Here is a 13,715-nt window from a genome sequence, read left to right as displayed (position 1 = left end):
CGGAGTACGAAGCTGTGTGCCCTTGGGCAGGTGACTTAACCTCTCTGTGCCTCCATTTCCTAATCTATAGAATGGGAAGGACGATGGCATGTATCGCACGGACTTGTTGGGAAGTTTAAAGCAGTTACTGCACGCAAAGCACGCTGGACAAGGCGAGCAGTGTATGTGGTGGTGGTCCCCTGTGCTCACAGAACCCTCGAGTCCTGATGTTATTGTACCAGCAATAGTATCGAGTCCACTGTGAGCTCCTTGAGGTTCCAGATCAGACCTTACTCCTGTCTTTCTCCTCAGCACCGGGCACTGAGAGGGGAACTATGATTATCCTGATTGGCAAAGGAGGGGGGTGGTGTCTGCAGGGCCCATGGCGTCTCCGGCCCTTCGGCTGCGCCTGCAGCTGGGACTGGGACCTGCCCACACCGCCCGGGCGTGCAGCCCTCCTGCCCCTCTTACCTCGCAGGCCTTGGCCATGGCGAAGCCCCCTCCCAGGAGGAGGATGATGCTCCAGGGGATGGTTTCCTCCGCCCTCTTCCACGTCAGCAGGGGCTTTGTCTCTGTGTTGGGAGCTGGGCAGAGAGAGAAGACACTCACTCTGAGGGGACACGGCTCCCTGCAGGCCTGTCTTTGTGGGGGCACTCGGGGTTCTCCAGGAAGCCACGATCTGGCTCCAGCATCTGACTTTGGAGCTGCAGGGGAAAACCCACACCACCATGGCATGGCATCTGCTCTATTCAGAATGAAAACAGCGGGGCCCCGCGGCTGGGGGTGTCCTGGAAGCAGGCCTCCAGGCCAGGACACCCTCCCAGCCTCTCACAGTCCTTCTGGGCAAGTGTTACTTTCATCCTCACCCAGGGCAGAAGGTTCTCTCTGTAACTGGAAGTGCAAGGGAGGAAGGAAAGAGGAAGGCTGTTCAGGAGAGAAAAAAGCTATGGGAATCTTTGGCCCGTGGAACTATGGGATGGTTTTTAGGTTTTCAAAGGCGGTGATGCGTGCAGTGGCCAGAACAGGGGCCAGCACACTTCTGTAAAGGGTGAGGGACCGGATAACTTAGGCTTTGCAGCCTCCGTTGCAACTAGGATGCCGTGATGGCACAAAGCAGCCACGGACAAAACATGCATGAACGGGCATCCCTGTTCTCCACGGGGCTGGGCACTTGCTATTTTCATGTAAGACAGAAACTGTTTTCTGTTTCAAAAATGTGAAAGGAATGATGAACAGGGAGGGCCTTGTTTCCTGAAACACATTGCCCTGCACCCAATCCGCTGCCTCCATACATGTCACCTCCCTGTAGGCATTGGAGCCTGCAACCCCCGTTCTGTACACTAGGAAAGCCAGAGGCGAGAAGTGTCTAAGGGACCTACTCGGGAAAGCCAGTCCCAGAGAATCCAGGGACTCACTGGGAGGTCACCCAGCAAATCAGGGACAGAGCTGGGGTACCAGACATCCAGGTCCTGGTGCCCTTCCCGCAGCCCCAGCCCGAGAGGAAGCTCAGGTCCTATGAGCCCACTCCCAGGTGACAGAACCCTGGATGGGACCCGGTCAAGAGCAGCCAGGCCACAGGCTGGTCAGGAACCGATGAGGCTACAAGGTAGCCTGGTGGGGGAAGATCTGCCCAAATAAGAATACCAAGTACCGCCCTGGCTCAACTGGTTGGAGCATTGTCCCATACACCAAAAGGTTTGGGGTTCAGTTTCGGTTCAGTTTCTGGTCGGGATACATACCTAGGTTGTGGTTTCAATCCCCAGTCATGGTGTGTGTGGGAGGCAACCAATTGATATCTCTCTCTCTCTCTCTCTCTCTCTCTCTCTCTCTCTCTCTCTCTCTCTCTCTCACCATATCCTTTGGTGAGGATTAAAAGAAAGTAGTAGTATTGATTCATGTTATTACAACATGGCTCATCCTTAAAAACATCATGTTAATTAAAAGCAGCCAGTCACAAAGAATCACATACGTAACTATGTTTATATTTATATAAAATACCTAGAATAGGTAAATCCATAAAGAAAGTAAACTGGTGATTGTCTAGGGCTTGAGGAGAGGGGCATGAGCGACTGCTAATGAACCAGGGTTTCTTCATGGGGTGGTGAAAATGTTCCAAAATAGCACTGATGACTGTACAACTCTGTGAATATACTGAAAACCACTGAATGTACACTTCAAACGAGTGATTTGTACAGTATGTAAATTATATCTCAATACAGCTGCTATTTTAAAAAGACAAACAAACCAAACCAACTAGATTCTTACTCTCAGAAGCATCCATGGGCAATAGAGAGACAACTGGACAAAGAGAAGTGATAACTGAAGGTAGAAGAATGGACAGAGGTCGTATAATAATATAGGAGGGGGGCCAGCAGCAGAGGTTCTGTGGGGACACAGACACTTCTCCCAGGAAGCAGATCCTCCCAGGAAGCAGGAACTTCGAGGAAGTGGGGGTCACGAGGAAGCAGACGTTATGAGGAAACAGATGCCAGGAGGCAACAGAGGCTCCGAGGGACGGAGGCTGAGGGGACAGGAAGTAGAAGCCGTGGGAGCAGATACTAAAAGAGAGTGGGCACCAGCAAGGTGAAGACAGAACTTACAAAAAGGCAAGAACTAGAATGAAGCGGAAACTATCAACATTCAAAAGCTAAGGAGCAGTGGAAACTATGAAGAGACCAAGAAATGACACATGGAGCGGATTGTGAGGAAAGCGCCTGGAAGCAAGACAGAGGAGCAGAGATGGAGGAACAAGGGAAGCCTGTTCGGTTTTGCAGAGGCCAGAGCCCACAGCCTCAGCCCCTCGGACCCCGTGCCAGCCCCCTCCTGGGCCAGCTCTGCTCCAGGAACTACTGGTGGGACCGAGAAATCCTCTCCCTCCCGATCCTCACGCGGTACTCCCCACACTCCAACCCCCATCCTACAAAATTGGAACTATCCTTCCTAATATGCCATATTTTTTCTACAATAGAAAATAGTGCCTGGCCGGTGTGGCTCAGTGGTTGAGCGTTGGCCTATGAACCAGGAGCTCACGGTTCACTTCCCCTTCAGGGCCCATGCCCAGGTTGCGGGCTCCGTCCCCAGTGTGGGGCGTGCAGGAGGCAGCCAATCAATGACTCTCTCTCATCATTGATGTTTCTATCTCTCTCTTCCTCTCTGAAATCAATAAAAATAAATTAAAAGACACACAATAGAAAATAATTAGCTTAGGACCACTGTTTCCTGACTCCTGGTCCAGAGCTCATCTCACTCCCCAGATAGCGATGGGCCAGGCACACACATGCTCATCTGTGACAGGTGGCAGGTGTTGGCACCCTCGCATGGCAGACTGCTGGAAATCCAGTGGGGCCACAGGCTGGATGGAGCTCTGAAGGCCAAGGCCAGACTACAGGCAGTTTGGTTTGGAGGCCTCCGTGATGCTTTTAGGCTGGATTTGAATGTTTTTCTGCGGTTTCGCCTCACTCCACACCGCTTCCTATTCATTTTAACCCAGCTTGAGATGCCCACATCTGGCCCTGTGGGCAATTAGGTTGCAAGTCCAGAGGTGGCAAAGCTTTTCTATAAAGGAGCAGAGAGTAAGTATCTCGGGCTTTGTGGGCCAACAGGCAACAACGAGGCTATTGCAGAGACACTTAAATAACTAGAGAAATGAAAAGCCCACAAATTTCTTATTAAAGAAATTAAAAACTTTATGGCCACTGAAATTTGAATTTCATGTAATGTCTGTGTGTCATATTTTTCTCCTGATTCTTTTCAACCATTTAGAAATGTGAGAGCCATTCTCAGCTCATGGGTTGTACAAAAATAGACAGGCAGCTGGATTTGGCCCGGGGACCGTATCTAGTCGATAGGCCCTGCCCTGGACAGCCCCCTCCGGCAGCCCTAAGTGCCAGACAAGGTAGCTGCTCAGACAGAGAACGGGGAGCAGGGGGTGGGGAAGACTCAGGGTGGCTCGTGGCTCGTGGCTCGTTCAGTAGGGCTCTCAGGTCCCAGGTGTGGGGCCCACCTCAGGCCACCGATTACCACGCTCCACGCCACAGAACTCACTGAGCTCACCGACACCCCAGCCCCGACCGCCTTACCTTTAAAGTCACACCACCACTGGAGAGAGGGCCTTTTGGATGGGAAGAAAAACAAGATGGTGACAATGCTCACGCCGGTTACAGCATCAGAGGTAAACCTACGAGGACAGACAAGGCCCTGAATCATGTGGCCCTGGGCATCTCAGCAGGCCAAGGCTTGGCAGATTTACCAGTGAGGATCTGTGGGAGGGCATCAGGGCCACTGTGAAGGGGCCTGGTCAGCGGCCTCTGGATTCTGTCTTGCACTGAACTCAGCACGGATGCAACCACCCGTGGATGCAAAAGCCCTTTGCCCACAGGCCCCCGGGCTTTTAGATCCTGCTTGAGCCAAACAAATACTTTTCCTCCCAACTCAAGGACACGAGGTCAAGGGACTTGACCAAGGAGGAAAGAATCTGAGAGCCACAGAATACCGGGGTCTGTGGAACCCCCGTGGATCACTGTAACCAGGGTTCCTGTAGCAGCTCTGTATTTGCTCAGCTTCTGTTTGCATTCCTCCTGGGATGGGCAGCTTACTACATGGACATGGAGCTCACTCAGATCAGCAGAGCCCAGATGGAGCCAGCCTCATGGCCCCACAAAACCTAACCAGCAGCTTGCAAGGATCCACAAGGTGTCCAGTGGAGGAGATGCTAAGCTCTCAGAAGCCTGGGGTAGGCCTCTTCCATTTCAGATGAGGAACCCAAGGCTCAGAGAGCAGAGCAACTGGCTCAAGGCCAGACCATGGTCTGTGGGGAGATGGGTACTAAACCCAGATTTTCCCAGCTGCAAGTTCAAAGAAGCTCAGAGCCAACTACTAACAAAAGCATGTTTAGCCCAGACATGTGGGAAGAAGAGTATTCAAATGGCCAACAAACTGGAAACGGTGGGCAATACCACTATACTAGAGAAATAGAAATCAAAACACTAACGGAGTACTATTCTTTTTACCTCTGCGAACAGACAGGCAAACTTCGAAAGGGTGGTAACACCGAATGAGGATGTTGGAAATATATAGGGCTGGTGGGAAAATAGATGTTTAACCTTCCAGAGGACAGCTGGCATCATGCTTCTATACTTTTCATGTGAATACCCCTTGATCCAGTTATTATACGTCTAGGAATTTACCCTCAGGAAGTAACTGGACTCTTGTACACAGATTATGTACAGAGATGTTCATTTGATAAGAGTGAAAAATAGAAGATGCTTAGTAGAGACATGTTTAAATAAAGTGTTTTTAATCATAGGTATAATATGTACATAATGAAATACCCTACATCTTTTTTTAATATATGAGATAATATCAATTTTTATGTGTAGACATACAACCAAGGAACCTTGTAAATAAATAAAAAAGTTTTTATTTGCAGTATTGGACACAATCCAAAAGGAATTGATAAGCTAAATTAAGACACTCCCATTCTATAGGATACTATGCAGTGTTTAAAAAGAATGAAATAGCCCTGTCAATGTGGCTCAGTGGTTGAGTGTTGACCTATGAACCAGGAGGTCACAGTTCAATTCCCAGTCAGGGCACATCCCCAGGTTGCAGGCTCGATCCCCAGTAGGGGGTGTGCAGGAGGCAGCCAATTGATGATCCTCTCTCATCATTGATGTTTCTCTCTCTCCCTCACCCTTCCTCTCTGAAATAAATAAAATCAATAAAAATATTTAATAAGAAGAATGAAATGGCAAACTGTCCATGATCCTATTATTATATTTCCCAATTTTTTGTTATATGTCTCTGTGTGTGTATTAATGTGCGTGTGTGTGTCTACAATATTACACACCAACTTTAATTGTGAATATCACTGGGGAGTGGGACAGAGGGGAGATGAAGGGCAACTAAATTTTACTTTTTCACTTCAGCATTGCTTGAATTTTTTTATAATGAGTAAACATAACTTTTATCATGAAACAAAAAGGAGCAGATCACAAACAATATGTTCACTGTAATCACACTTCTGTCAAAAAAAATCTTGTGTTTAGATAGGTTTCTTTTTAGTCAGTTTGCTTGTGTTTTAAAAATTAGTTTTACTGAAATATATACTTAACATGGAATACAATGCACCCATTTTAAGGATATAGTTAAGTGATTTTAGCCTAATTTACACAGTCTTATAGCCATCAAGCCAATCAAGTTGTGGAATGGTTCTCAGAGAGGCACTCCTTTAAGTCAGAAAGGATGTCCATCAGATCTGGAGACAAAGATTCTAGGTGATTTTCACTTTCTTTGTTTCATTCAAGCCGTTAAAGCCTTCGCCGAGATTGGGGCCCATAACGTCTTCTATAAAAGGCCACCCAGTAAATACCTTTGGCTTTGCAGGCCATGTGGTTTCTGGCATGGCTCAACTTTGACATCATAGCGCGAAACCAGCCGTAGACAGTACCTAAGGTATGGCTGTGGTCCAACAGAACTGTATTTGTAGACACTGTCCTTTGAATTTCATATGATTTTCATGTGCCACAAACTACAGGGTGGGGCAAAAGTAGGTTTACAGTTGTTCATATGGAAGATAATACGATAATTAATAAATAATGATGCGAGAATAAAATCTGTGCATTGCTTACTCACAACTAAAAACTACTTTTGCCCCATCCTGTATAGTCTTTCGATTTTCCCTAGCCATTTAAAAATGTAAAAACCATTCAAAAACAAGAGTGGGCCAGATTTGGTCCATAAGCCTTAGTTTCCTGACCCCTGTCTCAGATGACAGGGACCATCTGGATGGCGTCATAGCTCCTAACTGTTCTCTCACCTGTATTTTTGACCCCGCTATGCATTCTCTAGTAAATGTAATTGATGTTTTACTGAGTTCTTCCTATGAGCAATTTTAATCATTTGACATGTATTAACTCATTTATCCTCAGAACAATTCGGTGAGAAACGTGCTATTATTATACCGTTTTACAGATGAGGACACTGCGACACAGATCCTCCAATAGCTTCCCATTAGTCTTACTAAAAAATACCCAAATGCTTAACATGTCCAACAAGACCTCCATGATCTGGCCCTCACCTTCCCTTCCAGCCATGTCTTGCCCACTTCCCTCCCTTCCCACCAGGCGTGGGTCACACTGGGCTTCAAGTGTCCTAAGTTGGTTCCTACCCCAGGCTCTCATAGACATGCCTAGTGTGTCTCCAGTTTTTATCTCCACTCTAACTTCGGTTCTTCCCAGAACTATCCAAAGTCAAGGCCCGCACTCCATTCGTTTATAATTCCACCCTCTCACTCTTTCATTGCACTCTTTACAATGTTATTTTGTCTAACTATTTGTTTTTGTCTGAGTCCCCAGCATCTAGCATAATGCTTAACACATATTAGGCTCTCAAAAAATGTTGACTGAGTGCATGAATGAATGAATGAATGAATGACGTGATTGGGGCTGCACAATTTGTAAGTGACACAGCTGCCCATGAAACCCAGTTTTGTCTGATTTCAAAGACAAAGCTCTCAATACATGAGAACCCAAATGTCTTATCCTCCAAACCAAAACTCTTTCGAGAGCAAAAAAAAAGGAGCCATTAATAATGACCAGGGACCAGAGGCATGAACCTCGCCCAGGTCACCCCACTGCACTGCCTCTCCAGCTCCGCGCGGCCCATCCCGGAATCTTCCCTGTTGGACTCCACCTGTGGGTCCCCAGAGGCTCACCCAGGTTTGAAGAGATTGGACCAGCCAGGGATGAACTTCGGGTCCCGGAAGAAGAGGAGGATGGCGAACATGCAGAAAAGGACGAAAACGGCCCGTTCAGCAAACCTGTGGTATAGATGTGCAGGCACATGGTGACCGTGGGCTCGGGCGGTCTGCGGGGTGGGAAGCCTCGGGCAGGCGCCCACAGTGTGATTGGGCCCAGACCCTGCCTCTGAGAAACTGAAAGGAGGGGTTCACTCCCCAGGAAGCCCCCCGCGTGAGGAGACGGCTGTTCTGTGGTGTGAGTGGTTCCTGCCTGGGGCTACCACACTCGCCAGGGTCCTTCCTAAGTATCAAGCAGCCCCTCAGCAAAACTATTTATATAATTTTTACTGGGAATTTCCCAGAGTCCTAGGGAGAATCCAGAGACAGAGAGAAAGAGTGAGAAAGAGAGAATCAGAGAGACAGGAAACAGAGAGGTAGGCAAAGAGTCACACACCGGGATGAACATGAGCGCAGAGTGGGACAAACACAGAAAGGGACAGACACAAAGACAAGTAGAAAGAGAGAGAGTCTGCAAATGTTGGGGGCAAATATCTACCCAATGTGCCCATTTCACAGATTGGGGAACAGAGCCCAGAGAGGGTTAGTGCCTTGCCCGAGGTCACACAGGAAGTGAGTGGCAGAGTCAGTCCTTGGGGGCAAGCCTGCTGACTCCGAGTTATTGTTACCACAGGAAATACACAGGTTAAACAAGGTCCTGGAAGCTGCCCAAAGCAAAGTTGAGTATCCCATGTACCAGGAGGGAAAGGGTGCATTTGGCAGGAAGGAGGCAAGTCCCCACCCCAAGTACACCCTGAGGAGCTTCCTGGTATCTACCCCAGCACCAGGGCAAGAGGCTGACTGTGTGAGCCACCTCCCTACCCTCCATCTCCAGGACCCCATTTCAGGCCACTGGTCCTGATATTCCCCTGGGACTCAGCCCCCGGGGACCCAGGAATCAGACCAAGAGGTAAGTCTCTTGAAAGTCTACCGCCCAGTTTTCTCTCCACCCCATGGGTCCCTGGATCGCGCACACCATCTGCCCCAGACTCTTGTATTCCTCCTGAATCACAGCGCGAGCCCTTTCTTCTCCAGTAGCATTGACCTCTGTGTCCTTCTTCCAGCCCCTGAAACAGAAAGTAGAGACGTTAGGAGTGGCTACTGCAAGGGTGACTAACTTCGCCCCAGCCCACCACCACCTGGCCCGGCCTCATTATCTCTGTTCGGGAAACTCCAGCGGCCTGCGGGTCTCCCTCTGTCTTCCCTTCCTAAAAACTGTTCTCCCCACATATAGCCTGGATGTTCTTTTTAAATGTGAATCTGATCACCTGACTCCCAGGGGATCCTTTAGGGGGTCAAACAGAAACATGAATAAACAGACAAATCAATGGAATAAAATAGAAAGCCCAGAAATATAGCCAAATATAAATGGGGATTTATCTGTGATAAAGTTGGTATCACAGCTGGTATGCAAAAGATGGGCTATTTGTTCAATGGTGTTGGACATATAGTTCAATGGAACAGAATTGGGAGTTCAGAGATAAACCCATACACATCTGTGGTCAATTGATTTTTGACAAGGATACCATGACAATGAATTTAAACCTCATAGCACCCTAAGGATAAACCCCAAATAGATAAAAAGGAATTTAAATGTGAAAAATATTAAAATATCAGAAGAAAACTGTGATTACTTTTTTTTATAACTCCTTTAATGGGACGGCCCTTTTAACTGTAATGGAAAATTCAGGAGCCATATATGAAAAGATTGATAAATAGTCTATGTAAAATTTTCTCAAAAATCCTACATGAAAGAAAGCAAAGTAAAAAGCAAGTTAGAAAAATATTTGCAACTCATATTGCAGAATAATCACTAACCTTTCAATATATAAAGAGTATTAGAAATCAATAAGATCAACCAACACCAACAGTCCATTTGAAAAATGTACAAAGGATATAGACACACAGTTTAGCAATTCACAGGAAAGTGAATACCAATGGTGCCCATGAAGATATAAAAACTTTTCATACTGCCCCCAATGTTAAAAGGTGTTCAAAATTACTCTTAATAAAGTAAATGCAAATTACTTTTCTCTTATCAGATTGGCAAAAATCCACTTTGCTCTATGGTAACAGACACTCTTATATGTGGTAAATGGGAGAACAAATTAGTACAATTCTTATGGAGAATGACTTGACAATATTTATTAAAATAAAAATGTGTTTTTATTAGTGGTTTAATATCGATGATGGATGAATTAACTGAGGGTCTGAGCATAGCAGGCAGGTCACACACCACCCACTATCCACACACCACCCACTGTCTGCACACGGTAGGGAAGTGAGGTCTACTAGTCACCAAGTGAGAAGATAACATGACATTATAAAGACAGTCCTCGGTGTATGCAGAAGACCAAGACTCAAGCCGCCATTCCCTAGTGAGAAAGAACCTGGGTCAAACACAGCTCAGTCTGGCTCAAAGCTCAAGTGAAACATGAAGGTGGTACCTCGTGAATATTCCCCCATACAGGAAGGAGATCCAGAGCCAGGCAATCAACAGGAACAGCACCATAAGAGGTAAGGCGAAAATGAACCAGGAGCCGAAATTCACCACGTCGCTCTGTGGGAAGGCACTGGAGAAAAGAGGGAGGCGAGAGCCAGCCAAGATCAGCCATGACGGGGTGTGTGTGTGTGTGTGTGTGTGTGTGTGTGTGTGTATGTGTGCGTGCGCGCGCGTGCTCGCGCATGCATAGAAAAATGAGAAGTATGTTAAATATTCACAGTAGCATGAAAGGTATTTCAAATGTTTATTTTTCTATATTATCTGAGAGTTCTACAATGTACCCACCATTAAATGTATAATCAGAATAAACTAATGAAATGAATTTGGGGAGCAAAGCCCCAGGAAAACGCTCAGGGCAGCTATTGCCCTGTCTCCCGGGCTCCTAGCTGGAGAACCAGAGCTCCATATTACTTAGCATTCCTTCTAAATCCTCTCCTCCAAGACCAGAGAGTCCAAGCCTGAGCAATTAAATGTTGCCGATAACATGCATGTAATTTATATACAATTTACTCCAAATCCTTCATGTTTGATATTTGCACTTACAACTCCAGCATTTCCTCCCTAATTTCTTTAATTTTTTTATTTTATTTTATTATTGATTTCAGGTAGAAAGAGAGAGAGAAACGCCAATGATAAGAATCACTAATCTGCTGCCTCCTGCACACCCCCTACTGGAGTTCGAGCCCACAACCAACTGGGTATTGAACCATGACTCCCTGGTTCATAGGTCGATGCTCAACCATTGAGCCATGCCAGTCGGACCCTCCCTAATTTCTTTTAAAGTTGGGACAAAGTTCTGTTCATGTCAGCATGGGCAGGCAGCCTGAAATTTCTCTGATAGCAACTGCCACCCCACCCATTACCTGCATCCCCCACCTCAGGACCTGCCCTGAGGCTCCCAGAACCCACATCTTTCCTGTCCAGCCTCTTCCAGTTGAGGAGACTACAGGGCCAGCCCAGGCTGTTCCCACATTTGAAACAGGGCCATCTATGTTTGCTAACCAAAACCTAAGGCACAGCCAAGTCTTGCTCAGAGAATGGAGATGAAAAGACACCAAAGGTCTGCAGCGGGCTGAAATCAATTGGCAAAATGCTGACGCCTGGCCCATCTCACACCCTCTGAATCACACTCTGCAACTGAGACCCAGCTGTATTTTTTCATCTCCCCCAGTGACTCTAACAAGCACCCAGTGGCTGAGAATCACTGGTTTCTACCTGATATCAAATCATACAATCAAGGAACTTAGGCACCTGATGTAATATAGTGGAGGTTTAAGGTTTTAAAATTAGTTTGTGAGGCAAAACTGGAGTGTACTTAAAATTTCTCATAAAAATAATTTCAATTACCCTCAAGTAGAGGACCGATTTATGTATGCCAAACCTGCTCTCAGGAGACCAACACCAGCTTTCCCTCACCCTCCCGATACTAGGTTCTTGATTCCTTGGTTGAGTCGCAGGAAAAGAAACTGGTCAGCCGCTGGGGCCATGTGGGACATCAAAGACTTTTTACTGTTATCTGCTTGCCAAATGCTTACGTGTGCATTTGTGAAGATTAAATCAATGCAGGCCGTATCTCCACTGCACAGGAATCTGAAAACCTCTCAGAATCCTAGAATCTGAACATCTTAGGATCTTGAAATACAGGAATTGTTTTAAATCTTTGAACTAAGAGGCTTGGAATGACCGAGTCGACAAGCCATGCTGTCTGAGAAGCCTTCTCTTGTTCTCATGCCAGCCTCTGTTGAAATAGTTTCAGAGTTGGGGACACTTCACCTCCTGGCAGAACCCGCTGCCCTGCTGGCCCGCTTCTCACTGGACGGGACAGCGCGGACCAACGCCTCCAGCTGGGTTGTTTTCAAAGCAGATGCCACATCACGTTGCCCTTCTGCTCTCAGCTTCCACGGACTCCCCGCTGGGTCTTACAAGAGCTGCCTTCGTCTGGCCTCTTCTTACCGCACCTCCTCCCACAACCCCCCCGCACCTTCTACACTGCAGCCTAGCGGGCCTTTATGCCGATCACCTTTGCTCAGGCTGCCCCTCCGTCTGCAAGGCGCTATCCTTCTGTGTCCACAGGGTCCACTCCCTCACCTCGAGGCCTCTGCTCAAATGCCCTCTTGTTAGAAAGGCCGGACATCCGTGACCGACTCACTCCTGTGCCTCCTACCCCTTTATCCTGCTTTGATTTATTTCACAATTTATCACATGGACATCTCCCATATTCATTTGCTGTTTCCTTTACCATGTATCTCCCCACCAGAATAAGAGTCCCACAGAGCACAGAGACTTGGCTGGGTTTTATGCTGAAGCCTGGCCAATAGAAGGCACTCAAGATACATTCCCTGGATGTTAGTTAACTGAAGCAGGGGGATGGGGGGTGGGCGGGGAGGAGGGGCGTGGACGGGGGGGGGGGGGGGGCGGGAGCCGAGGGAATGAGGACACTTGCTTTTACCTCTTGATCCCACCAAGTAGGATGAGGTTGGGAGCCGTGCCGGTGAGAGTGGCCGTGCCCCCAATGCTGGCCGCGTAAGGGATGGAGATGAGGAGGCCCTTCCAGATGTTTTTGCGATATTCTTCCGCCTTCTTGTTGCTGTCTGCAAGAGCCGGCGGATCCTCTGCCTCCTCAGGGAAGTCTTTGCTTTAAACAAACCCAAAGAGACGCCATTCAGCACACACAGCGATCCTGAGCCCACACGGAGGAGCTCACACATTGCTGGGGTGGGGAGAGAAGGTAATCGGCACCGACATCAAAACCTCTAGAGCTGGGCACCCCTCAGCTCAGGTGTTCTCTGCTAAGAATTAGTCCCAAAGAAATAACTGGGCAAATGTCTCGAGTGTGGGTACAAGAGTTCCCCATGGTGTTAAATACCATTTTAATTAATTAGTTAATTAATTTTTATCATTTCCATTTAGAATAACCTAAATCACCATCAAAAAGGGATTGGCTAAATAAAGATGATCCCCTTTCTGGATGCTATTTAAAAATTGTGATTTAGATGAGTGTATTAAGATGAAAGATATCCATTATGTAAAGTGGAAAGATAGATAACAGCACTAGTTTTTATTTTATTTTAACAATATTCACATTATTTCATGAATATTTGAGTTTTAAGAAAAGTCTAGAATAGTCATAGGCAAAGTCATTTTGGTACCTTTCTCGGGGGTTGAACTACAGGTCCTTTTTCTCTATTTGTATTTTTTTCTGGGTTGTTTTCCTTGCACAGTTAGAGTTTTGGGAAAGAATAAAATTAATTATAGTTATTAATTATATAATTTAAAGTTAATGATGTTGACACAAATGTGATTGAGGTAAAAAGATGTTCACTACACTCCATTAAGTGAGATAACAGTTTCCAAAACAGCATATATAGTATTGTCAGCATTTTTAGTTAAGAAAATGTGTGTATGTATATATAGAGATATCAATAAATAATCTAGATT

At 46.7% G+C, this 13,715-nt stretch overlaps 1 protein-coding gene and 1 long non-coding RNA gene across 4 annotated transcripts in view; one reads left to right on the top strand and one right to left on the bottom strand.

Annotated features, from left to right (window-relative positions):
* The window catches only part of LOC132239867 (uncharacterized), a 566,058-nt gene that overhangs the window by 12,711 nt on the left and 539,632 nt on the right, over positions 1 to 13,715 (top strand). The gene's annotated exons all lie outside the window — the stretch shown is intronic.
* Positions 1 to 13,715, bottom strand: part of SLC13A3 (solute carrier family 13 member 3) — a 68,539-nt gene that overhangs the window by 13,801 nt on the left and 41,023 nt on the right. For all 3 annotated transcript variants that reach the window (XM_059706865.1, XM_059706864.1, XM_059706863.1), the window contains exons 5-10: positions 12,727 to 12,912; positions 10,222 to 10,347; positions 8,749 to 8,841; positions 7,694 to 7,798; positions 4,059 to 4,156; positions 451 to 563 (exon numbers count right to left, since the gene is read on the bottom strand). In XM_059706865.1, coding sequence (XP_059562848.1) covers positions 451 to 563; positions 4,059 to 4,156; positions 7,694 to 7,798; positions 8,749 to 8,841; positions 10,222 to 10,347; positions 12,727 to 12,912 — 721 coding nt within the window. The remainder of the gene's footprint in view (positions 1 to 450; positions 564 to 4,058; positions 4,157 to 7,693; positions 7,799 to 8,748; positions 8,842 to 10,221; positions 10,348 to 12,726; positions 12,913 to 13,715) is intronic.

The sequence above is a fragment of the Myotis daubentonii genome, chromosome 8 (genome assembly GCF_963259705.1).
Source record: "Myotis daubentonii chromosome 8, mMyoDau2.1, whole genome shotgun sequence".
Taxonomy (NCBI): domain Eukaryota; kingdom Metazoa; phylum Chordata; class Mammalia; order Chiroptera; family Vespertilionidae; genus Myotis; species Myotis daubentonii.
Note: the sequence above shows the minus strand (reverse complement) of the source record. Positions and strands in the feature narration are given on the sequence as shown.